Here is a 24059-nt window from a genome sequence, read left to right on the forward strand (position 1 = left end):
CATCTACCTATTGTATTTTTCTGAAGTGACAAACAAGTAAACCTGATAATTATGCATGCATACATTTGTAGATAGAAGTTAAATTGTTGTATCTAAGAACCAAATGCTGCTCACCTTGAGATTTCCCTGACCCATCAGTAAGAGAGGAGGAGGAGGAGGAATCCATCAAAGAAATACTTTTGTCTTGTCCAGTTTGGGGGTGCATTATATTATTTGGAGTTGCTGTTTCGGGTCCAACAACCTATCAAGACCAAAGACATTTCTTCAGTATTACATACATTTGGAAATTATGATACGAGTATGTCAGGATATATCAAATCAAATCTCCAATATTTGTTAGTGTTGAGGAAGTGTCTTATTTAAAAAAACTGACAGTTGACAATATATTTAATTATTGATTGAACATGAAGACATTTTCACTTCTCAATATGTGTATTACAAAAGAAAAGGACACATTTTCTGTCTTTCTGCCTGTTTATGTCTACAAACACTTCACAAACTGATTAGGTGACATTTTAAGTGATTTTGAAATACTATTTTTTAATCATTATTTCTACTTACAGTCATAATCAGCTTTTCCACGCAGTCGGGAGCCACGCTGTGAAGGTGGGTGAGATGCAGCTGCAGGTGGATCTTGTTGCTCAGCACGTCTTGGCACAGTGGGCAGCGAATCACTGGCTGCATGGAATGCTGGGACATCACATGGAGCTGCATGCGGTTCGCATCTTTACTGCTGTAGTTGCAATATGGACACTGTTGAACCTATAAAAGCAAAATGGTATAATAAGTAACTGATTGGGCCTGGAGAAAATACACTTTCTAAACAATGTGAAATACATCTGCAGAAATTACTTTTTGGACGAGATGTGCCTTTTTTCCTACAAAACAAAGTCATTACCATCGCTGGCCTTTCATTGTGTGCCTCACGGAAGACATCAGGCATGAGTTTATCAAAACAAACAAGGATTGAGAAACAGAAGACACATGTTTGCTGCACTGTTTAATTATTACGGGGCTTTTCCCTTCTTCACTGCCCATTAGCCTCACCCCAACACACCTCTTCCAACCAACCCTCATGCCCACCATAAAAGACAAATTGTAGATCAACCATGTTACATTTAATTCACTTAAGTTTCTCAACTCAGGAAATGTTATTAGCCCAGACCAAGATTGGCCAGAATTTCTAATCAGTATTACAGACGACAAAGGTGTGTACTCTCCCAAGCTACGCCTTGGCCTCATTACAGGGAGTACTCTGAACGTAGCAGCCTCCCCACCACCTGTCTTAATAGAATCCATTTCTGAAATGACTAAGTCCTCCCTTCTTGCAGGGCCCAGAACCAGACAAGCTAATACTTCATAATCTAATTTAAAAACACATATAATTTAAAGAGATGCAAAAAGGTGGGTGGGGGGGGGTAAGGCTAGTGCAGGTAGTCCACTTAAGAACACAAAGACTCGCCTACTGCATAGGGAGGGAACGTTGGGCTGCGTTTGACCCTTTGATAGAAAGCTGGCGCCAACAGCTGCTAAATGCTTAGCTTAGCATTTCTGCTTCTTACAGTTCCCCAGCATCCTCCCATTAGCTCATCCCACATTGACAGCAAAGGTTAGATTTCACTGGTGCTTATGAAGGAGAAACAGCCTCATCCACGAATTACCTGTCTGTACCTCAAATGTAACAATTTATTTGGAAAATGAATTGCTAGATATGCAATTTAAATGCACACTAAGCTCTTTCAGATGTACTTTCTTTGTAATGCTGAAGAAGAGTTTAAGGTCCAGTGTCAGCCTTCCTGCTAGGAACTTTACCAGGAGTATTTTCAAAAGGTTAGTTATTCTAGTACTCAAGGTTTCCCTTTTATTGTCTACAAACCTTTACCTGCTCACTGGCAGAGGTCTTCCCCTCAGCAGACTTTGGCCTTTTGGGCGGACTTTCGTTTTGTCGATCCGGCAGGAGGGAATGTTTAACCATAGAATTTGTTCCGGTAGCCTCTTTGCATGCGGAATTCACACCTGGCACACAGAGAGAGGGAGAAACAGTCAGAATATAAAGTGCTAAAAATAACAATTTTAATCTTAGAAATACAACAAAGCAGCAAAATGATAAAATAATTGTTAGCTTAACAGCACATTTATTTCTCAAATGGAGCTAATAAGAATAAGTTCTGGAGCAGAATGACAATCCGGTGCTATTTATGGATAGTATTCCTTAGATCAAACATACATACTTTATGAGAAATCTGATTATTAATCTCCAACATTTACAAGTAATATACTACGATATTAAACAACTAAAATAATATAAAACTGATACAATTGATTGAATAAATTGAAATGACGGTGGTTTTGTGGCTGGGTTGGATCACAAAGTTGTCAAATAATTATTAATAAACATAATGTTGAATAAGATAAACACAAATACCAAATTAATATGCATTACATATATTACATTACATGGGTGATGATTTAAAAATAATAACATTTGACACCAAGACAACATAAGCATGGATACAATCATGGACTGTATTATTCCCATTCATATTCACTGATGTGTTTCTGCCCCGAGGACACGTGAAATGGAGGGAAATCGGCAGGCTCATTATCACAGCACGCAATACATCAAATGTTATGGTAATATTATACACTTCATTAGTTCATATACATTTCCCCAACAACTTCTCTGTCCGTAAAAGATGCTACATCTTTGGGGCTTGGTCACGGCTGGTGGTACAGTAGCGGCGCTACTTGCGTGTGTCCATTTGCACGCGTGCGTGTAAGCGTGTGTGACGTTAACAGCGGGGCTCAATGTGCAGAGATCGGCCCCTGGTTGTATTTAGCAAATGCTGCGGCCACTGATAAATCTTTCATTAGCCTCATCCTGAGATACAAGCCATGCAGGCCCTGCTATACTCTGCCAGTGCAATTTACCCACTCGGCACAACATAAAGACACAGCAACAGCCCCCCCCTCTTCAATCCGCTGCTCTCTTTCTCTCCCCCCTCTCTCGCTAAGCCATCAACCACCCCCCCCCACACACACACACTTCCGCGTCTGGTCACTCAAGGCAATATGTGAGCCTCACTCTTGCGAATCAACGCTTCACGCTAGATGCACAAATGGGAAAAAAAAGGAAATCAAAGCACTGATACATAGAGATGGGGGTTGAAAAAAAAAAGAAAATTGTATTTCATATTATTCCGTGGCTCGTGTTTGTATTGGGCGCATATCAATTCCTCTGGTCCGTTCATGCATTTTAATTCTGTTGCATTAAGTAGGCGTTCCACTTATTTTATTTGTAATCCCCTATATCTGAAGCCTGAAATATTGGCCTGTCAAGGAAACTGACAAGAGAGGGAGGGAGGAAGAAAGGGTGAACGAGAGAGAGAGAGAGAGAGAAAGAAAACACAAGGGCACAATGTGAATTTCCAAGAACAGAATTGCTCTGCAGCTCAGAATGGCGAGGTAATCTTGTCTTCCACTGTTTGTGATGGTCCCTGCGGGGCTTGTGTTTGTTCCTACATGCATGCATGTGTGTGTGTGTGTATTATGTGCTCCATGACAGGCCTCTGACACGTGATTGGTCAGATTGGTCCATTCTGGAAGCACCCGTCATTTCATCTGACCGTTCCGAAGCTTCCGCCACACCACCCCTATTTATTATGACCATTTCTAATTTCAACTTTCAATTTTGGCCTCCTTCTTCCAGTCAATTTGACTAAATTACAAACTAAATTACATCCCTGCAAAAGGAGATGAGGCGATTGTCAGACAAGGAGCTGCAAACACATCTACCAAACGGCAGGGGAAAGAGCCCACACATCACCATTGATTACTGTCATATTGAATGTGAATGTATGTTTGTGTGGCGTGCGTGTGAGTGTTGGTGTGTGTGTGTGTGCGTACGCGCATTTGCAACATGAACATCTGTCCTTCTCGTTTAGATTTGTCTTCGACCTTGTGCTTTCATCAACACTTGTGACACTCACGGAGAGAAAATCAGTTGTTTAACCTTGAATGCGGAGAGAGCTGTTCTCTCTGTGGCCACTTAGGAGCTGCAAATTGCAAGCCCGGCTAATGTGAATAATAAAGTTTTTTTTTTTTCCAGTGTCCTCCAAGGATATAATTACCTGTACACAAATAATGACGGACCAAATAAACAGCTAGCCCAATGCAAACACTATCTATAAATTGATGACATAAGGAAAGTATCCCTCCGCCTAAAGATATTGCAGCTTCATATTTTTGCCCTCAGTGCTGCTAAAACATTTACAGAGTAATAATGGGAGGGAGGAGGATTGAGTACAAGACAGGAATGGGAGACTCTCCTCTCATTTTCCTTTGTCTCCGAGTCTGCACCCCACACTTAATGACTGTCCTTCCCCCCCTCCCTGTTCTTTCACCCTCCCTTCCCACCTTCCCTGCATCCCTTCATCTTTAGGTGGGCTCCAACAGCTGCAGCCCAGTGAAGCGGAGGGGCAGAATAAACCTGACATCCTTTCCACCTCCGCCAATGACAAACGTCTGTATGCAGCAGGATCTTGCTTGATTAGATAAATCAAAAGGGTGATTCATGACACTTCACCCCCTTTTGCATCGCAGGAGGAGAGAGCAGCACACTCACCACCCATCTTTATTTGCAACTGTCAAATGGTGTTTAGGGAGCCGCGTATACATACACTTCTATACACGCGAGTGCTCGCTGAAACGGAGAGTGGTACAGAGCGAGGGAGGGAGAGCCAGATAGATGTAGAGAAAAAGAAGGAAAGAACAAGAAAAATGAAGCAAAGCCCAGAGCTGTAAATACCCCAGGATATTTCTATCCCAAATTATTTCTCAAAAGGCAGTTCCATCCCAGCGAATGCTTTTCACATGGACCTATTTTAGGGTCTCCCCTTTTGTGTCGGAAGGGGTGAGACATTTTGTGCAAACTGAACCAAGCAAATGAGATTCTCGCACAAACAAGTGCAGCACAGAATCATTTTTATCTCTCCCACTAGAAATTTACGGGAGATAAACTACATTTTGGAGCGTGCTTCCAAAACAATCAAACCTTACCAATTGCCATTTAAAAAAAATCTGTTTTCTTTCTTTTACAAGCCGCGCAACAATTAGATTCCACTCCTGACATTTCGTTTCAAGAAAATAAAAAAGGCCCACAAACAGCACAGAGATGAGGGGGGGAGGCTGTCAATTAAGAAGCAGCAGGCTGGGTGGCGGCAGCTTGAATTTAGTATTCAATTTAGCTGTCCTGAGCCTTGGCAGACTGGCTAAGGTTACGGAGTAGTAAATCTGGGAGGGAGAGTTGGCCAAAACAGGCCAGGGAGGGACGGCCAGCATGATTTACTGGCCTACTGCTCTGAGGTTACGCATTAGGCTGACCCCCGGTCACCTGATAACATTACAGCAACACACTCTGAACCCCAGACTCCCACTGAAGCACTCAGCAGGCTCAGATCCAGCCGGAGGGAGGTCGAGAGAGAGAGAGAGGGGGAGACCGGGAAGGAGAGAGATGTAGGGATGGAGCGACATAGTCAGACAAAGACCGTTAAACAGCAGCTGTCTTGTAGTTTGGGATTTTTAATGACTAACCCTTCGTCCATCCCAGGCTTGCGTTCCAACTGACAGATAAATATGAGCGTTGCCTCGTCACATTTGACAAATATTCTGAGACATTCAACAAGCTGTCATTACACAGAAAACACACAAACCGTACATGCACAAAGGAAATGCTGCAGGCTTGTAATTAAACATGCTAATATCTTTCATATATTTTAATCTCATTTTAGAGGGACAGAAAACCAGCACAGCTCCCAACACAAGTTGGGCAAATTTGCAAGATACATGCAAATTAGAAAAAAAGACGGAAAATATTCTGAATTTGAAGAAGCTAATATTGGAATATTTTACATCTAATCTTGTTTGCATGAGATTCCATTTCGTCTCCCCCTTTATCTGCACAATTCCAAATTGTACACGAAATTAATACATAACATTTGACTTTAGGAACAATGGGTAATTTCTTTGCTAATTTGAGGAAGGTAGAGATCTGTAATTTCCTTAGGCTGCCTGACAGGCTCATTTCCATGCCAGGGCCTTTGTTTAGTTGGTTATTTATAAGAAGTGGGCCCCTGAGCCATGGTTTGCGACATGCACAATCTACACGTACAGCACAAAGCTATCTGGAAGTAATCCACATCGGGGCATTTGCATGGAAAATGTACCACGGATTACAATTAATCTAAAGTGACATGGGATTATAAAATACAATGTAAATGAAGCAAGAGGGAAAAAGCACTTTCTGTCTTTCCTTGCCCCTCCCCCCTATATCTCTGTCTCTCCCTTCCCCTCGCCGTATCTGCCCCTCTTTGTTTAAAGGATCTTGGTCTTGGAGATGAAGTGCGCAAACACACTGCTCACTTGGTCACACTGTAATCCCTTCCCTGGAGATCTCCATACGGACACACACACACACACACACACACACACACACACACACACACACACACACACACACACACACACGTGCACTGATCTGAACGTTTCAAGCTCGCCAGAGATTTGGGGCTGAGGATGGAGATGCGAAATCTTACTACTTTAAGCTGAAAAGAGAGAAAAACAAGGCCCGGTCTCCGATAATCACCCCGGCATAACAACACGCTCCTTTTTGCGTTTTCGGACATTTTACTTGGTTGAACCTCCTTTAATCCAAATGCAAAATGAAACACCCCAAACCCACTAGCAATATTACATCTGGCCGCCAAACTTGCAGCCGACCCCACAGCAATTCCTAGAACAAATCCCCCCCCACCCGCAAAAAAAGGAAATACAGTTCTGTTTTATTAAATAGATTCCTGACATCTAATAAACTACACTTGGGGACCCACACATACGTACACATTAAAGAGGGAGGGACCTGGACACTTTTTTTGCATGTGTGCGGTGGTGTTAAATGACGCCGGCGGTAATATGCGGCGGGGAAATGCATGGATGGTGGTTCCCCGCCAGCCCGTCAGACGGGCCTGTCCCAGAGATAGAGCTGAAAGATAGATGACTAGCTAAACTAATAGGCCCCAGCCTCACTCAGCTCTCCTTCTGCCTCATTGAGCCTCACATTATGGAGCTAGGTATGGCGTGTTAGGGAGACGAGGTGGGGAGTTTGAGATGGATAGAGGGGCGGAAGTTGGAAGGTGTGTGCGTCTGAGTGGGAGGGGGGTGTGGGGTGGGGTGAGTGGGATAGGAGTGAGGGAGAAAGAATGAAAAAAGAGAGAACCCCCGTGCAATGACAGGGAAAAGAAGAGTGGGACCCCATGCAATATTCATCCCCAGCCAAGGATTTCCATCTCATACATAAAAAGACCATATGAATTCTTATTTGGGTAAATCAAATCTAACAAAGCCGGGGCTATCCCGAACCACTGCCTCGCAGCGCAGGCATTATGTGCTCCCTACCTCGCCCAAAATAACAAAAAACACCAAGCCGTCTTGTACAGATTGTTGCCCCTCCCTGCTTACAACATTGCTGTTCTCACAATCGGATGAACGGTAAGTCCCCCCCCCCCCCCCCCCCCCGAGCGAGTGCTCTTTTTTTATCGTAGGTAAGGTAAGGCCTGGTGAAAGGGACACAGATTGGGCAACAATTAAAGGGATGGATTGAGACAGGGGAAAATAGGAGGGAAAGAGAAATAAAGCGTGGGTGCAGGAAAAAACAAATTTAAGGGTTGCAAGGTTGCAGTGCAATATTAGAAAAACATATACACAGCCCCCCCTACTTCCCCCCCATCTAATCCTGCGCTTATGAAAAATTAATATGTCATCTGAGAGGGCACAAGAACGAAAAAAGATTAATGCAAGGCGCTTATAAATTACAAGCACGCAAACTGATTTGATTAAAAAATAATCTGGGGCCTGGACATTGCCTTGTAATATCCCCAACACTCAACTTATCCCGCTCTCGTTTTCTCTTTCCCACTCTCTCCCTCTCCCTGTCTCACTCTCTCTTTTTCTCTTTCTGTCAGATGGAAACGATTAAAGCAGGTCACATGGAGGCTAGTCAGCAGCATTCACATGGCACACACACACACACACACACACACACGTGTTAGAACCTTATCTGAAGGCCAGAGAGAGATGAATGACAAAGATAAGCGTACAGTTCATGTGTCTTTTTACATGTGTGTGTGTGTACGTAGACTTACGGTCAGTTCTCCTGCTGTCCGTCGAGTCTCGGTCCGTGAGGTTGGGTCCAGGCCGGGAGGATGAGCGAGGAGGTCTCTCACCGTCCTCAGCATTCTCTTCTGGAAATGCACAGAGAAAACCACTACATTACCCATGATGCTCTCTAAACAAACACTGAGATATCAGATATCAACACATCATGTAACAATCAATCTCTTCCTCTTGGACATGTTCAGTTAATCCTCACAATCACCTCTTTTTCTAAAAAAAAGGGGTTGGTTTTATGAATCCACCAGCAAGGAATACTTCTAGTGACTGTGACACATGTCCTGTTGAAAATAGCCCTGTGACGCCACTTTTTGTGGGTGAAACCTAATACACTCAAGCAGGGAAGTTGTGTGACAACATTATATCTCTGACAGGGAAACAGTTTCAGTCATCTGGGTCCCTTTCTAAAGAATAATACATAACAGTATTTAAATGTAAGACTTCAACACCTAACGTTTAATTGTAGATCTACTCCTTTTCAAATGTATGTGAATGTGGTGGCGGGCGTGGTTTCAGCGCGGCTGCAGGGGGGAGAGAGGGGGAGTGGCTCGGGGAACAGGGCCAGGTGGAAATAATATTTATCAGCTGTGGGTGATTGTGTGTGTGTGTGCGTGTGTGTGGGTGCTCTCTTGCATTTAAGGAGAGAGCGGAGACAACGAGGGGGCAGACGCCGGCACGGTTTCCCGGAAGAAACAATAAAAACCTATTGTGATACTCGATCCTGGCTCCGAGCCCCTTTGTCCGCACGACGCACCCACCTTACAGTGAAATATTTTCTCCGTTGTTCCATTTACTCTAAAAAACTATTTCAGATTAGAAATAGAATAATTTTACAACCAAAACAAAAAAAAACTGCAATTGTATGGAAGCTATATTTTCTACTTAAAAACCCTGAAAAAGAAGATTCTAATATTAATTTCGCCCACACTATTCCATGAAGTCAAATACAAATTAGAAAAGCAAGTGATTGTGTAGATGTTTACTACTGTGCCGTGTGAAGACATTGTCTCAATGTATTTCTGTTACCTCTGTAAATATTTGTGCATGCATACACGCACAGACCCACAAAAACACACACACACACACTCGTGCAGCTCTGTACTATTAGCAGATTAGCCTGCCCATCTCTGAGAGTTCAGCCTCTTGTTTGATAATTCTGTATATCTGCAGTGTTCTGCCAGTGGATTAAAGTGTGTGTGCGCCTGTGTGTGTGTGAGTGCGTGCACATGCACGTGCGCTTTGTGTGTATGTGTGTATATGTGTCGCCAGCGCAGGCTAACACTAATCCTAGCCGAGCCCCAGCGCTCCCTTTCATCCAGCCATCATTTGTCTCCGGCTGGGCTGATGTCACTTTGTAATGAATTTTGAGCAGTCTGAGAGAGGCCAGATAACCAGGCATGCGCACATTCAGCACACACACACATACAAAACACAAATACACACACATAGAACCCTCCTCCATCTCAGGGTAGCACACCCGAATGCAAAATCAAACAGAAACACTTGCACACAGGCGTCAAATCATACACACACGGTATCATATTCTCACACACACACACACACACACCGAGCAAACCGTTAAAAATGTCAGGTCTTCTAAGCAAGGGAAGAGAGGGGGGGGGGGGTCTATTTCACCACAAACCCCTCACTCTGCCAGAGAATGAAACGGGTGTCTGTGAGAGTGTGTAAAAGAGCTGGACTCATCAATCCTGGACTGCCTTAATAAGTGTGTGTGCAACACACACACACACACACGCACCTTGCATGGAGTCATATTCATAGAAATCAGGCAAAGGGTGCATTGAGGTCAGCTTGCATTTACATACAATCACTTTGGGCATTGTATGACGAGCACGAGGGCTCTGCGAAACCCCCCTCGGAAACATGATATGATTAACCCTTTCTCCTACAGCGGGGTGCACACACACACACACATTGACAGCAAAATACACACACACAGACACATAGACTAAGGCCTGGCGCCGTTGCTTTAAGCGCCAACACATTTAGTGGACATTATATACAGCATGAAATTTTCATGGCAGATGCTTGCATGAAATTGAAGGCGAGAACTGCGGTTGTGTGTGTGTGTGTGTGTGTCTGTGTGTTTGTGTTTATATACATGAATGCTGTTGTATTTTTGCATTCGCACATGTGTGAGTGTTGTGCACATTTTACATACACAGGGTCTATCTCAAGGTGCATGTGTGTGTGTGTGTGTGTGAGAGACTGGGACTGCACTCTGCTCCTGATGTTTTATTAATACGTTGGTGACAACGGGGATGAAATATCTCCTGTCAGCCAGGAGAGCCCTGGCTGCAGAAATTGCAATTTTCACTGCCGGTGCAGCAGCGTCCATCTTTGTATTTTAATTCAGCCCCACCTTCATTTAGAGGGTAAGAGGAATCACGAGAGTGTGTATGTGTGTGTAAATATTGCTGTGTGTAGTGCTTTTGAAAGCCTTTCATCGTTGGTTTATCTTTTCTCTATACTTGACTTTTGTTCAATGCCAAAGCAAATGGCCCAAATCAAACAGCATGTTTCACAGAGTGAAAGAGAAAGAAAAGAATGGGAAGGCGTAGGGGTCAAAACAGGAATACAGAATGAGAAAAAAATAAGCTCTCGAAGATCCCACATACTGCAAGGTCAAGACAATGTGTCAAAAGAGACTATAAAGACAATCTAAAAAAAATCTTTAGTCATTGTCTGCTTTCAGTCCTTCACTGCACCAAATGTTTGTAAAAGTAGATATATTTTTATCACAGGTTAAATGTACATGCGTATACTTGAGTGATCCTGATTGATACGATGTTTGGAAGCGAAGATGGCACATTTCATGTCGGCACTACAGAGAAGGTGGTCACAGATGAAGCCAGTATTTGATCATGACGTTACTAAACCACCGTCCTCACTAACCTCTAGGGGGCAGTCTACCTGTAGCTAGATAGGACACGAGAGAAAAAAAAGACAATGAACAGAGAGAGGGGAAGAGAGGGAGGAATGAGGGTGAAGAGTGGGTAAAGAAAGAGAAAAAGAAAGCGGAAAGGAGGGGTGATCATCTGGGCCTCATCAGTGTGTGTTTTTTTTTCACTCCTCTCCCCTTCTTGCCGGTTAGATCTGCGGTGAGTGTTTGAGTGCGTGTGTGTGTGTGTGTGTGCGTGCATAAGGGGAATGTGTTTCCACACTGAGGACATTCCCAGACGAGCTCTCTCAATACATCAGCACAGCGTCTGCCCTCTGACTGACCCTGACAGTCACACACCAACCCAATGTGTACGTTAGTGAGCGTGTGTGCGTGCGCAGGTTTGAGTGTGTTTGTGTGGATGCGTGCCATTGATCAAGCGGGTGAGACAGCAACTGCATGTGTTTGCATGTGAGTTGTCATGTGCCAGTGTGTGTGTGTGTGTGTGTGTGTGTGTGAGAGAGAGCTTAGGAGAAGGTTCTGCAGCCTGGACTCTTAACCATCAACTTAATTGTTACCAGAGGACGCGCAGAGCGAAAAACTTTTGCAGTCACCTTCCACTGCCTTGTGTGTGCGCGCACACACACACACGCACACACACACACTTTGGTCAGGCTGTGTAGGGTGTGTGATTTTTGCAGCCTGGTGGGACTCCCTTTGATGTGGGTCGGTCGGAACATTAAAGCCGGCCGGTGAGCTCGAGTTAACCGCAGACCCTGGGTCCGATTACCCTGCAGCAGCCTATATTTAACCGTTAGAGAGGGAGAATAATTAAGTGACTCTTGATCAAGGATACGGCCAAAAATGCCTGGTTTTAGATTGACCTATTAATTGCAAGCCAGTGTGGCCGATGGATAACTCACTTGTTTTGCTCAATAAAATATAAATAAAGCCAAAGATCCCCAAACGCAACATATTTTGTTCACACGACCTCTGAGCAAATTATGTTCTCAATAATTTCAGTACAATCTGTACATTTTCTATAAAAACTCACATTGACTACAAATATCACAGTCGAAAATAAAATAGCAAAACAAGTCTTGACAGACAGGCACAGAAGGATGTGAAGACAGATTTATAGAAAGAGATGTTTGGAAAGAAAGAATGGAAGAGTAGACATATGGGAGATGGAGGCAATGGAGGATCTATTGAAAGTGTGTGTGTGTGTGTGTGTGTGTGCCCTCTAGCTGTATAATGACCTGCTCTGAGACCACTCGCTCCCTTTCCCATCTCCCCCCAAGGGCCCATAACGGCCATGCCGGGTCATTATGTGCCCGGTGGAGGACTCAGCCGTACGGCACACGAGCGCAGAGCGATGCCACGACGAGGCACTGGACACGGAGGCACCGAGATGGCCCAATTCATTAGCTGGGCTGAGCTGCCTCTAATTTGCTTCCTTAGGCCTTGGATAGTGCTCGTTAAAGGGGTAAAAGAGTAAAATATATGTATATATACATATATCTTTTTACATTAGTGTTTGCCTTAAATCACGGACGCTATGAAGCAGAGCATCAAGTCATTGTTGCCAAAGAGAATATTACGAGAAATATATATATGCAATGCTTTAACTACTAGACTGAAGGCCATTACTGTACAGCTGTTTGGGCTCCCAGTGCCACAATGGTGTGTGTTCTCATAAAGGCTAGATAGGTATATGTGTGATCTATCAGTGGTAGTAGTGCAGTCTTAACGTTTTGCGTAACACCCATGACTGCCATGTCTCCCCCACTTAGCCACGATGTTGATGCTGATTTCTTCTTACAACTCTGGTCATGTCCCCTGTGAGACCGTGTGTGTGTGTGTGTGTGTGTGTGTGTGTGTGTGTCTTTGCACAAGGAATAGGGGCCCTGTGATGTCACATTCCTGCGCCGCGCGTGGCTCTAGTTTAGCTTCTAGGTTTTAAAAGGGGAAAGCTTTGAAACATTACACCCTCCCACACAGCCATGCACACACACACACACACACACAGTCAAGGGCCAGTGGTAATACTGCTAGGGTAATAACCTTACAGACTTACCGATCTCCCTCCCTCCCGTTCTCTCACCCTCAAATCTTTATTTACCCTACTCTCCCTCTTCATCCCCTCTCTCTCTCTCTCCCCTCGTTCTCCCTGTACTTTTCCCCCACAAATTTCAGCGCGTTTAACAAGCATTTAGATCTTAACCAGATGTTGTTAATGTAGCATGTCTAAAATACTAAACATCAACCCAGCGGAGAGGGGCTACAGCTCCTGCACAGGGCCTGGGAGTAACTGACACACACACACACACACACACACACACACCTGCACTCGCTCACACACACCTACACACAAATCCCTCAGCACATAACACACATTAACTCCCACACGGCGCTCAATGTATTTCATGCACAGAGGCCCACAGCCCACATGCTAACATGTAAACACACACACACCGACACACACACCAGGACAAGCAAACACACGTGTTTCCATGCACACACTCAAATCCACCCACACACACACACACACACACACCCTCATATTGCTTAAAACACATTGCAACTTATTGCAACGACAAAAAAAGATCTATCGTGGTGGGTCGACTCTGAAAGCCAGACAATAAGATTGTCACATTTAATACGCTCCTGGTGTGAATGTCAATAAGTTGAACTGACGGAATAAGCTGAAAAAAATGACTTTCGTGTGAAATAAACGCTGGCATCAGCACTTCCAAATTTGCTTTGTTGTTGTCAATTACGACTTCCCCGAGACACGTTGTTGAATTTTCTTTTGCTCAAATTGCCCGCACCGCTGTCTGGCAGGCGACTTACTTACAACACCTATTACTCCAAAAAAAAAAAAAATCATATGAATAAACATAGCCAAGATTAAAAGCTTGCTGGGCCCTGCTTGCTGCGCAGACAAAAACTGTTGTTTCATGTTGAGAAGGGCTCCATTTCCAGTGCTGTGAGCACCGGGTGGCAGAGGGGGATATGATATTAATTATGAGTCTTTAATAGCAAATACAAAAGGTTTTCACAGGACAAAAATATTTCTTCAAAAAGGTTCAGTGGTGAACAAAAAAAAAAAGAATGCCGCAACACCTGGACTTATACAATAGGCTAGCACACCTACTGTTCACCTCCACACACACACACACCTGCATCTTACACAACAGCCATATTGCATTTCGGCTGTTTGAATCACCTTAGGCTGAGGAGGTGAATTGAAGAGGCGGCATGGCAAGCTTACTGAGGGATTTAGGAATAATTTGAAAAGAAGATTCCTCTCCTCTGTTTCATCTCCCCCTTGTCTCTTTCTCTATTTTCTGGTCTTTTATGATTCCTTGGCCCAATATTTATCTAGCCCTGATTATAAACATCTGGCCGACGGGGCAGACAGCACAGCGGCAGCCGAAAAGAGCACACACGCTAACACACACACACACACACACACACACTCTCGCTCGTAGAGTCACACACATGGTGAAAATATCACACACGCGCACCAACGTGACCCTGCCAGGTCCGGGCCGGAGGACGGAAGGGAGAAACAGAATGACGGAGAGAGAGAAAGAGAAAGTCGGGCCAGAGACAGAGAGACAGAACTAGAAGCCGAGGGTTAATGGCCTTCCCATCTCTGTGATAAGAATTCATTCTGTTCTATTACCAGCACTTATCTACAGAGGCTGCTGTCTTTCCCCGCTCTCTCCCTTAAAACACACACACACACACATGCACAGCGAGGGGCCGAGATCGATAGATGGACCTAATGAAGAAAGCAGCTGTTTCTCGGCATACCTTCTCAACTCTATCAGCCCAACAAGATCTCCTTGCCGTATTCATCCGTCTCTCCATCCATCCATTTATCTATCCGGCGATCTATCCATCTGTCCATCTATTTTTATACGTTTTCACACAGCTATCCATCCATATACCTATCCTATTTGTTCCTCGCTGCCTCCATCAATCTATCCATCCATCACAACGCTCGTAAACAAAGATACCAGCGGTATAGATATGGCTTCCAATTGACCGGACTGGTCCATGTCGCGTATTCAAGGTTTATTTATTTTCCGAGAACTAATACGAGGCAGAGAATTGGGGAATCTAATAAAATGGCTGCCGTGGATTCAGAGAATGGCAGTGTGTGTTTTTGTGCCTATGCTTAAAATAGGTCTGTGACGGGCAGTGGCCAAATGGATAATGCCTAAAACAGATCTTTATCCTATTGGGCTTGTGTCCCGCTTTTAGCTGCATGAAAAACATCTGCTTTCAGAGTCACCAAACGAGAGACTGTAAGCCTGATGGAAATCATTCAAAAATATTTAAGTAGATAGAAAGGACAGATAGAAATACAGTTAAATGATCATGAAAATATGTATTATTTATGGCTGTACTTTTATAAGTTCATAACATAAAAATGTGATTCAGCCCAAAAGAAATGGGAATCCTCATTTTTAAGGACCGTACATATATATTATTTCGTAAGATGCTGTATCCATGCTGCTCCCAATGTATAATTATTAGCATTAATATCAGAATGTAGAAAACACTTTTTTATGACAATATGCCTAATTGCAGGGGGGTAAAGTTGAGTCGGAGCATTAACCCATAACAACATCACACACTGGCAATAAGTCCAAGTGACTCGTCTTTGAGTGGAAGAGTGTGCTAAACAAAAATGTGTGTGTCACCGGGGGCCTTATTATGAGCTGAGGTTGAGGAGCATGAATAGGACTCTTCAGCATGAGAAGAATGGAAGAAAAAGAAAAATATCTTCAAGCGCAAATATTATAGTATTATTCGGTTGCTCAGAATCATCCCCAAAAAGAACCACATGGAACCTGTAATACAGGGGCACATCTCGCTCGCATGCAGCACTAACACACACACAAGGAAATACAGAGACCCGGGGCAACTGGCCCCGAGATGGTATTCGCAGACGGTTACAAATAAGGAGTGTTGACTTTCCTCTGACTTTCTCAAAAAACATGCAAAAAATGTCCATTTCATTACTGGCTAAACAATGTCATATGGGCCCCCACTGGCCCTAATAGAAGCAGACAAAGACAGAGCAGCACACATGTGCTTCGAATAAATCAGATTACTGAGGGAGAGTGTGTGTGTGGGGGGGGGGGGGGGGGGAGAAAGAGTGAGAGAAAGAGGGGAAGAAAGAGAGACACCGCCAGACACTTAGAGGATAGACAATATTCCCTTTTCCTGCTACCTCCACCCCTCCCTTTCTCCTCTCCTTCACTTTCTTGACTCCCCGACCCTCCCCCCTCACCCCCGGCTCCCCTCACCCTCTCCCCAAGCGGGATCTGTTTTAGATTTGAGCCAGTGGTAGAGCCATATCTCTTTCTTATCTCTGCAAGCCGTCAGAAAACAGAGAGCTCCATGTTTCCATGCATTAGACTCCCGGGCCCGTGACACGCCACTTGAAAATCTCACAGCCCCTCAAGAATGGCTGAGCAGGAAAATAAGAAAAAGCAAAGATATATTTTAATCAAATGAAATACAGGTTGCCGTCTAGCATGGATATCATTTTTTTTGAAGTGCGCTCTGATACGGTGTCATATCAAAGTAAATGTCAGCCGTGAAAATTATGGAAATTCATTTTGGCATTGTGACAACAAATGTCATCCATTATCCCCTAGAATGAGATCCCTCTTTGACGACCACAAAGCGTCATTAACTGTACTTGAAAATCTATCCGAGTTTGAGGGGCTGTGACATTTTGTACCCGCTGACCACCTTCTGGGTATCAAACCCCATAAAGATATCCCGTTGTGTTTTTGGCTCCAATTATGGAGCCAGCCTTTGACAACTGTAAAGGGAAGTATTGATTAAAGTTAGGCCAAAAAAAAAAAAAAAAAGCTTCGACAGGGTGAAGAATATGTTAACAATTTGTAGAGAAAGGAAAAATCAATATTCAAATAACTTCTCGTATTGATTTATAATTAGGTCTTAATTGTGGCGAAGGCTTGGACTTTCAAAATGCCGGGTGACGTTTGCCGGGAAAGAAGATAGCGAAACATTATTGATACACTTTAACATTGGTGGTCGCCCAGACATTGATTCAGCCGCTCTGCAGCGCCTTTGGCATGCTCCGAGGATCTAAATGCTTGTGCATTTGAGGAAGCACCCCCCCCCACACACACACACACACACACAGCACTGGGGAAAGATGCACGCACACCTGCATGCACAGACAAATACACACATCTAAGTGAAAGAACACAGCATTATTTAACTTCATCCGGGAGCAGTCAGGGCTGCCTTATCTGCAAACTTGACGCTGCATGTGTGTGTGTGTGCGTGTGTGGTTGTGTTTGTATGTACATGTTGTAGTTACAGCTTATTAGGTGTGGAGCTAATTGACTTCAGATGTAGTTGGTGCAGGTATTATTCCGGACAAATAGTGAGTGAACGGAATGCGTGCGAGTATGAAATGCATGCTTACTTAAGCGTACGTGCAGACTGCTACATCCATTCATCTGGGGTCCCAGTGTGTATAATTGTCCTGCTTTAAGACATGTGGCAACGTGCGAGTGTGTGTTCATGTTCAAATCTGTGCGTGTATTTGTCCCCACGGGCCTAATCAGGTATCAGATACCTTTTGTTTTGGGAGCTCATTGATGGATGAAATCTTTATCTGTGCTATTGATCAGGAGGGCGCGGGTCCTAAACTGTCTGTCTAGCTGGCTGCCTGCTCCAGCTCTAACAAGATTGCCAGGGCCGAGTATATCAGTTAACATTTAATCAATGGCAGCTTAAGACACTGGGGCTAAGGGAAAGAAGCCCACCGCTTCAGCCCCCTGCCCCAAACCATTACCCAGGATTGAATGGGAAATATGTGTGTGTGTGTGTGTGTGTGTGTGTGTGTGTGTGCGCGTGTGCGTGCAGGGTTCCAGATGATTACAAGGGATTGGTACTGGTTGATCACATGTCTTCAGGGGACAGGGGTGTGAGCGTGTGTGAGTCGGTACGTCGGTGTTTACAGGCGTGCAAGTGCTGGCTTGTCGATACATGTTAATACGTTTAAAAACGCCAGAGGGGGCGGCGTGTGCTGCGCGCGGCCCGCGCTGCTCTGAACAAATTAGAAAAACTGAATGAAGTGACTGATGCGTTAGAAGAAAATCGCCATTCAAGTGAAGGCTTCAAGTTGTGCGTCTGTGAGACAGCGCGTACACACTGCAGTGGAAAGACACGACACATCAGGCGATGCGTGATTTCTCTCTTTTCTTTTTTTTGCCTCGCTTGCAAAAAAACAAACCCTGATGGTGAAATGCAAAACAAGAGAGTCAGCAAAAGGAAATATGATCAGGGAGACTTTTTTTTCTTGCCTTTTGATTTTACCATCAGCTCATCTCACTTTAAATGAATCCCCATCAAATCTAAGCGGTAGATCTTTTCGTCCCCCGTCTCCAATTCTTTCTTTAATTTTCACATTCATGCTATCGCTGCATCTCATCATCATCTTCATCGAATGTAATTTTGAGAGAACTTAAGATGTTCTTCCAGTAGTTGCGTGTGCATCGCGCCCGTGTGTGTGTGTGTGTGTGTGTGATAGCGTCCGTGTGAATGTGCTCCGACGGGGGAAGCCCCTCTCATGTCCCTGCCTTTCGACCAAAGCCTGGGAGATTCCCACCACCAAAAATCAATGTGTGTGAGAGCATAGAATGTGCGCCTGTCTGTCTGTGTGTGTGTGTGTGAGTGTGTGTGTGAGAGTGTGTGAAGGTTTTGTAAGACAAATCTCTCCAGCGTGCGCCGCTTTAGTGCTATTGAACCGGGCTTCGATCACTCGGCCACTGTGAATAATGCAAGGGAGGCTACTGCTCACTTACAGCACAAGATGCTTGTGTGTGTGTGTGTGTGTGTGTGTGTAACAGCGTGGTCCTTTTTCCTTCTTGCAAATGCAACAGGGCAGTTCTTCGACGTTCCTCCACTTGGCCCTCTTAATCTCATGTCAGATACAGGAACTCCCACATTGATACTGTCTCTTTGAGTGTGTGTGTGTGTGTGTGTGTGTGTGTACGCTGGAGGCTTCCACAATAGACAGAAAGAGCTTAACTGAAGCAGACAGCTCAGGCCTGCACTTTGACACACCCTGACTCATTACATACAGCCAGCACACGGAGGAATATTGTCATTAAAAAAGACAATTAGATATAAAGTCAAGGGAGCATCACTTACACACACACGGACACACACGCCTGCGAAGACACAGCGCAGGAAAAATAGGTGAACTCGACGTCGTATCCCCAGGTACATGAAGCGGGGATATTAATAATCAGGATGTTACAGAGTAATTAAAATGATTCCAAATGATGGCTGTGTGCGCGTGTGTTTTGGATGTGTGTGTTTTCTGTTAATTAAGCTGAATGATTTGAAGTGACACAAACCGTAATGCTTTAATGGTGTCCCGGACTTGATGTGGCTGGAGGGGCCGACAGTTGATGGGGCAATAGGGAGAGACAGGGAGACACACACTCACGCAGAAAAACAGCTGCTCATCGGCCCTGCCCAGGAGAAGGATCTCTTTTTTCGACATAATTATCTGTGTCATCACTTATGAGGCAATTAAACAAACATCACTTCCTATTTCCTCTCTCCTCCTCTCATTCTGCTTCCTTATCTCCTTCTCCCCTGTGCTCCCATTGAGTCTCCTCTACTCAACTCTTTTTTTTATTTTTTTATTATCTACTCCTAACTCCTCTCCCTCTGCTCTTCTTCCTCCCCACCAGTGTGACTCCAGACAAGGTTTCAATTTCAGCATGCTGATTGTCTCATTGCCGACTCTATGCATGTCTAACACTTACTGGCACTCTGGGGACCGGCAATACACACCATAGAATGCCTATTACACTCCCACACGGTTCTGGTGAATGCGTGTTCATGTTTGTGGTGCGGTGTGTGTGTGTGTGTGTGTGTGAAGAGGTGATGAGGGTGTAAAATGCCTATTACGCTGAGAGTCTGGTCTCTCTTACATTGGAGAGAATTCTCTGGCGCCTAAAGAGCAGAAAATTGCAACGCTCCTCTTCCTCACTCCCCATTAACCTTCTTTTGAAACAAAAGCCTGACCAAGGTGTGTGTGCGTGTGGTGTGTGTATTTTTTCTTATGTGCTATCATGGGTAAAGCGCCTTGTGGGCCCGACCAAGCAAAAGCCCTTGTGTCTTTTCCGCATGCGCGATGCTTTCTCTTTGTCTTTCTATTTTAATTTAACCGCCTACATTTTTTTGCACAATGCACTTTAACATTTACCCAGTTTTTGTCGCTCTATTCAGTCACAAACGTATATTTCAAATTTGTCCTTATTTTCCTCCACCCTCCCTACAATGTTGAGATGGCATCTTATGAAGAGCCCAGAGATGGCTAAGGAGGCGGGCATATTTGTCTAATTTGCACAAAGACATCCACATCAAAGCACAAATCAAGACCAAGGCTCATTCAATGGATTCTTATCAGTCTACAGCATCCTTTTTCTCCACATTCCTTTTTCTCTCTTCATTTCCAGTGCTATTAGGACAGGATAAAAGCAAAAGAGATGTCATGACATGAGACCCCCTGTTAGCATTAGGTTGGAGAAAAAAAATAAACGAGAGAACGGTGGGGGGAAAACGGGTAGAGAAAAAGATGAAAGAGATTTGTCTGGAAATTATTGCTCACAAGGCATTGATTCTCTGCTTTAATCTCACACAGTGTGCTCAAATTTCCTATTAGGGAAATGAAGAAAGGGAGAGGGAGAGAGATGGCCCTTGTTCACATAGGTGGGGAGGTGAAACGCGGCGTGTCTCTCAGCGCTTCTTTGGGCAGACATAACATACCATTATTTCTCTTATTCTCAAAAGACAAGCTATGGCCATGATCTGCGTTTCCTTTGCATGGGTTCGTTGCTTTAAGGCCTTTAGCGTGCTGCAAGTAACCGCTGGAGAAGAAAAGCTCTCGCTACTGAACAGCTGAAGGGTCATACAGACGTGCAGACACACACACACACACACGACAAGCCACTGACAGCTGCTATAGCTGCAAAGCTTCCTCCGGTTAGCGGCGATTAGCCTTTGCTAAAGGTAATCAATAGCTGCTATCAATTCCATACCTCCCACTGATGGATGAGGTAGAATGTAGGAGAGAGGAGAGTGAAAAGGGGATCGGTAGACGGAAATCATTTGTTGTCGCCGCTTCTGCAAAGAATGACAGAAATCCTACCTGAGAATAGTTCCTAAAGTGAAGTTCCTGCTCTCTGCTTTGTGTGTGTGTGTGTGTGTGTGTGTGTGTGTGCATAAAGGCTGCCTTTAATGTCCATCTGTGAATTGTATCATCGCGGTCTAGGATTAGTGGCTGCTTGGACCGAGCGAGTGTATTGCCTGGTTACCGCGGCTCCGGCTCCACACAGCCCTCCTTCCATCAGCGGATTGTTTGTCTTAATGCTGTGTGACACGGCCCATTGTTTTGTCCATCTGTGGTTAAGAGTCAATGGACAGAGGGTCTATGAGGGGATCGGGGGAGAAGAAAATCAAGAAGAACAGGGGTGAAAATAGGGGGAGGGGAGGGTGCGCTGAAGGCAGAAACAAAAAAAACACAAAAAAAGGAAAGACAAGATGGGGACAAGAGCTGAGAGGTGAAAAAAAAGATTGAAAGAGGCTGACGGAAAGGGAAAACATGCAATAACCCTTTTGCTTTCAGTCCGGTGCTCAGACTTCACATTCACCACTTCCTTTTTCCAGGACCTTCCAGGGGCTTACGCTCCCATATGGCGCGGGGCCTGTGGCTCTTTGTGATATCACTGACGTGAAAGACGTCCTGGCCCTGTGACGCCAGTCCCCTCTTCAAAGGGTTAAGTCATATTTAGTATGCGTCCTCATAGCCCCACGGCTTTGTATTGTAAATACGACTAATGTGGCATTGGTCAGGTATGCTAATTCAGATAATCAGTGCAATTTCTGCAAATTATAACTGTCAGTGTGGTGGGCATACAGAACCTTGGCGGAAAACATGAGGGAACGATTTAACTGGGGTAATACCCCTCCACCAAAGAGCTGCTCAACTCAAAGAAAAACAATCGGCCTGAGCCCATACCGCCCCGACACACCATTTCAAAAATAGTTTATGGTGAACGGGGCTCATTTTTTTTCTCAGACTCAAGTCAGCCTTCTGCCTTTTCTTTTTTTTCCTATGTGCACACACAAACCGCAAAGTAATTATAATTTACTTGGATGGAATTATTCAAAAAATGACCACATCTTTTGCTCCCTCAGCCATAGAGAATATGGTTTTGGGAAATTTGGGGTAAATTGCTACTTGCCGAAAATATAATAATATACATATATAAATGTGTCTTATTTTGATTTGACAAATGATTTAAAATGCAGCGTATTGTCTCCAGATAAATGTACAGCAATAAAAAACGACATATTTCACAAAACTCTTCTTGGCTCCGATCACATCACTCATCAGAATAGCTCTCCCCGGGTCCTGCATTTTGCACATGTTGGGCACATAAAATAACATTCCAAGTTTTTATTATGCGAGAAATGGATCCAGCCCGACTGAAAACTGTGGACATTACCCTTTGTGTAAGTAACTTCCTGCGTCACAGTGAATGAGAAAGAAAAGGTCATGAATAATGTATTATCTGTAGGCAATCAGTAAGTAAATCAATATAAAAATATAATTGGCTGCCATAACCTATTGAACTTCTAATCTAAACATAGATATCTTTCGGTCAGCTGGTCTTACCTACTGCAGTTAAAACTTGAAAAGGAAAATGGCCACCCCTGCACTAACTCTAGCGGTTAGCTAGATCTGTGTGTGTGTGTGTGTGTGTGTGGCATCCTTTCTCTCACTCCTCCGGCTATCCCTGAATGTTTATGTAATGGCCACAAATTACTGAGACAAACCCTGCAAATAGACTTCTGTCTGAGGAGAGACCTTCTTAAAAAAAATTCAAATAAAAGAGAAGACAACCGCTGGAATGGCAGCCCCCACTACCCAGAGGGAGAGGGGGGGGGGTAGAGATGAAGAAGTGAAAGTGAGGCAGAAGGGAAAACCTGAAACCTCGAAAGATGCCTCGGTGTCATCGCGTCAGAATGCTTTTGGGGAAATAGTGAAGCCCTCTCCCACATTGAAAAGGATTGTGTTCAGTGCTTTGCCCGAGTTCAGACTCAGACTGAAGTTTGGGTTCGATAATATTGAAAACAGGCCACGCAGCGCACATTTAGTCCTGCAAGAAGCGCCCCTTGATCTTGTATGCTGGAAGCACAAGTACATACGGGGACAATGAGTGTCCATTAGGCTCCGCTTTTAGCCTACAGCTGCCATCTAAATGGTTAGCACAGCTACACTAATTTGACTGGAAACAAAAATAACCGTGAGCCTTATCACTCAGGGAAAACAGAAGGTCCTGGACACACACACACACACACTCATATACAAACGAGTACACCAGTGGTAGAAGTGTTTTCGCTCTCTCTAAGTCAGAAAAGGTCTTTTGTTTAAAAGGGGGCCTCAAACAAAGAGGGTCCTCTCCCTCCCTCTTTAATGCATGTTGGATGGGGCTGGGGGTTATAGAGGGATGGAGATATGCGGGTGATGTTGTGGTGGACGGATGGATGACAGGGCCGGGCTCTCAGGAATAATTACCTCCATAAGATCCCATCTCCCTTCCCTCTTTGTGAGGGACAGAGGGAGCAAAAGGGGAAACAATTGAGGGAAACTAAAGTATGTATAAAAGGCCCTTGTGTTTCTGCTTGGTATGGCTTATGAGGAGCTTACACATGATGGAGCAGGGAGGACACCTGTAGAAAAACACACTTATGAGCACACACACACACACACAAACACACACGCCTGCTCAGTGTTCTTTATGGCTGAACAAATGGTCAAATGTTAAGACAGAGGGAGAGA

General features: G+C 44.4%; 1 protein-coding gene across 5 annotated transcripts in view; it reads right to left on the reverse strand.

The window, feature by feature from the left end:
• zfhx4 (zinc finger homeobox 4) overlaps window positions 1-24059 on the reverse strand; it is a 90707-nt gene that overhangs the window by 10326 nt on the left and 56322 nt on the right. For all 5 annotated transcript variants that reach the window (XM_037456115.2, XM_037456112.2, XM_037456114.2 and 2 more), the window contains exons 7-10: window positions 8199-8297; window positions 1883-2016; window positions 562-762; window positions 115-241 (exon numbers count right to left, since the gene is read on the reverse strand). In XM_037456115.2, coding sequence (XP_037312012.2) covers window positions 115-241; window positions 562-762; window positions 1883-2016; window positions 8199-8297 — 561 coding nt within the window. The remainder of the gene's footprint in view (window positions 1-114; window positions 242-561; window positions 763-1882; window positions 2017-8198; window positions 8298-24059) is intronic.

This window comes from Pungitius pungitius, chromosome 19, assembly GCF_949316345.1.
Source record: "Pungitius pungitius chromosome 19, fPunPun2.1, whole genome shotgun sequence".
NCBI lineage: Eukaryota > Metazoa > Chordata > Actinopteri > Perciformes > Gasterosteidae > Pungitius > Pungitius pungitius.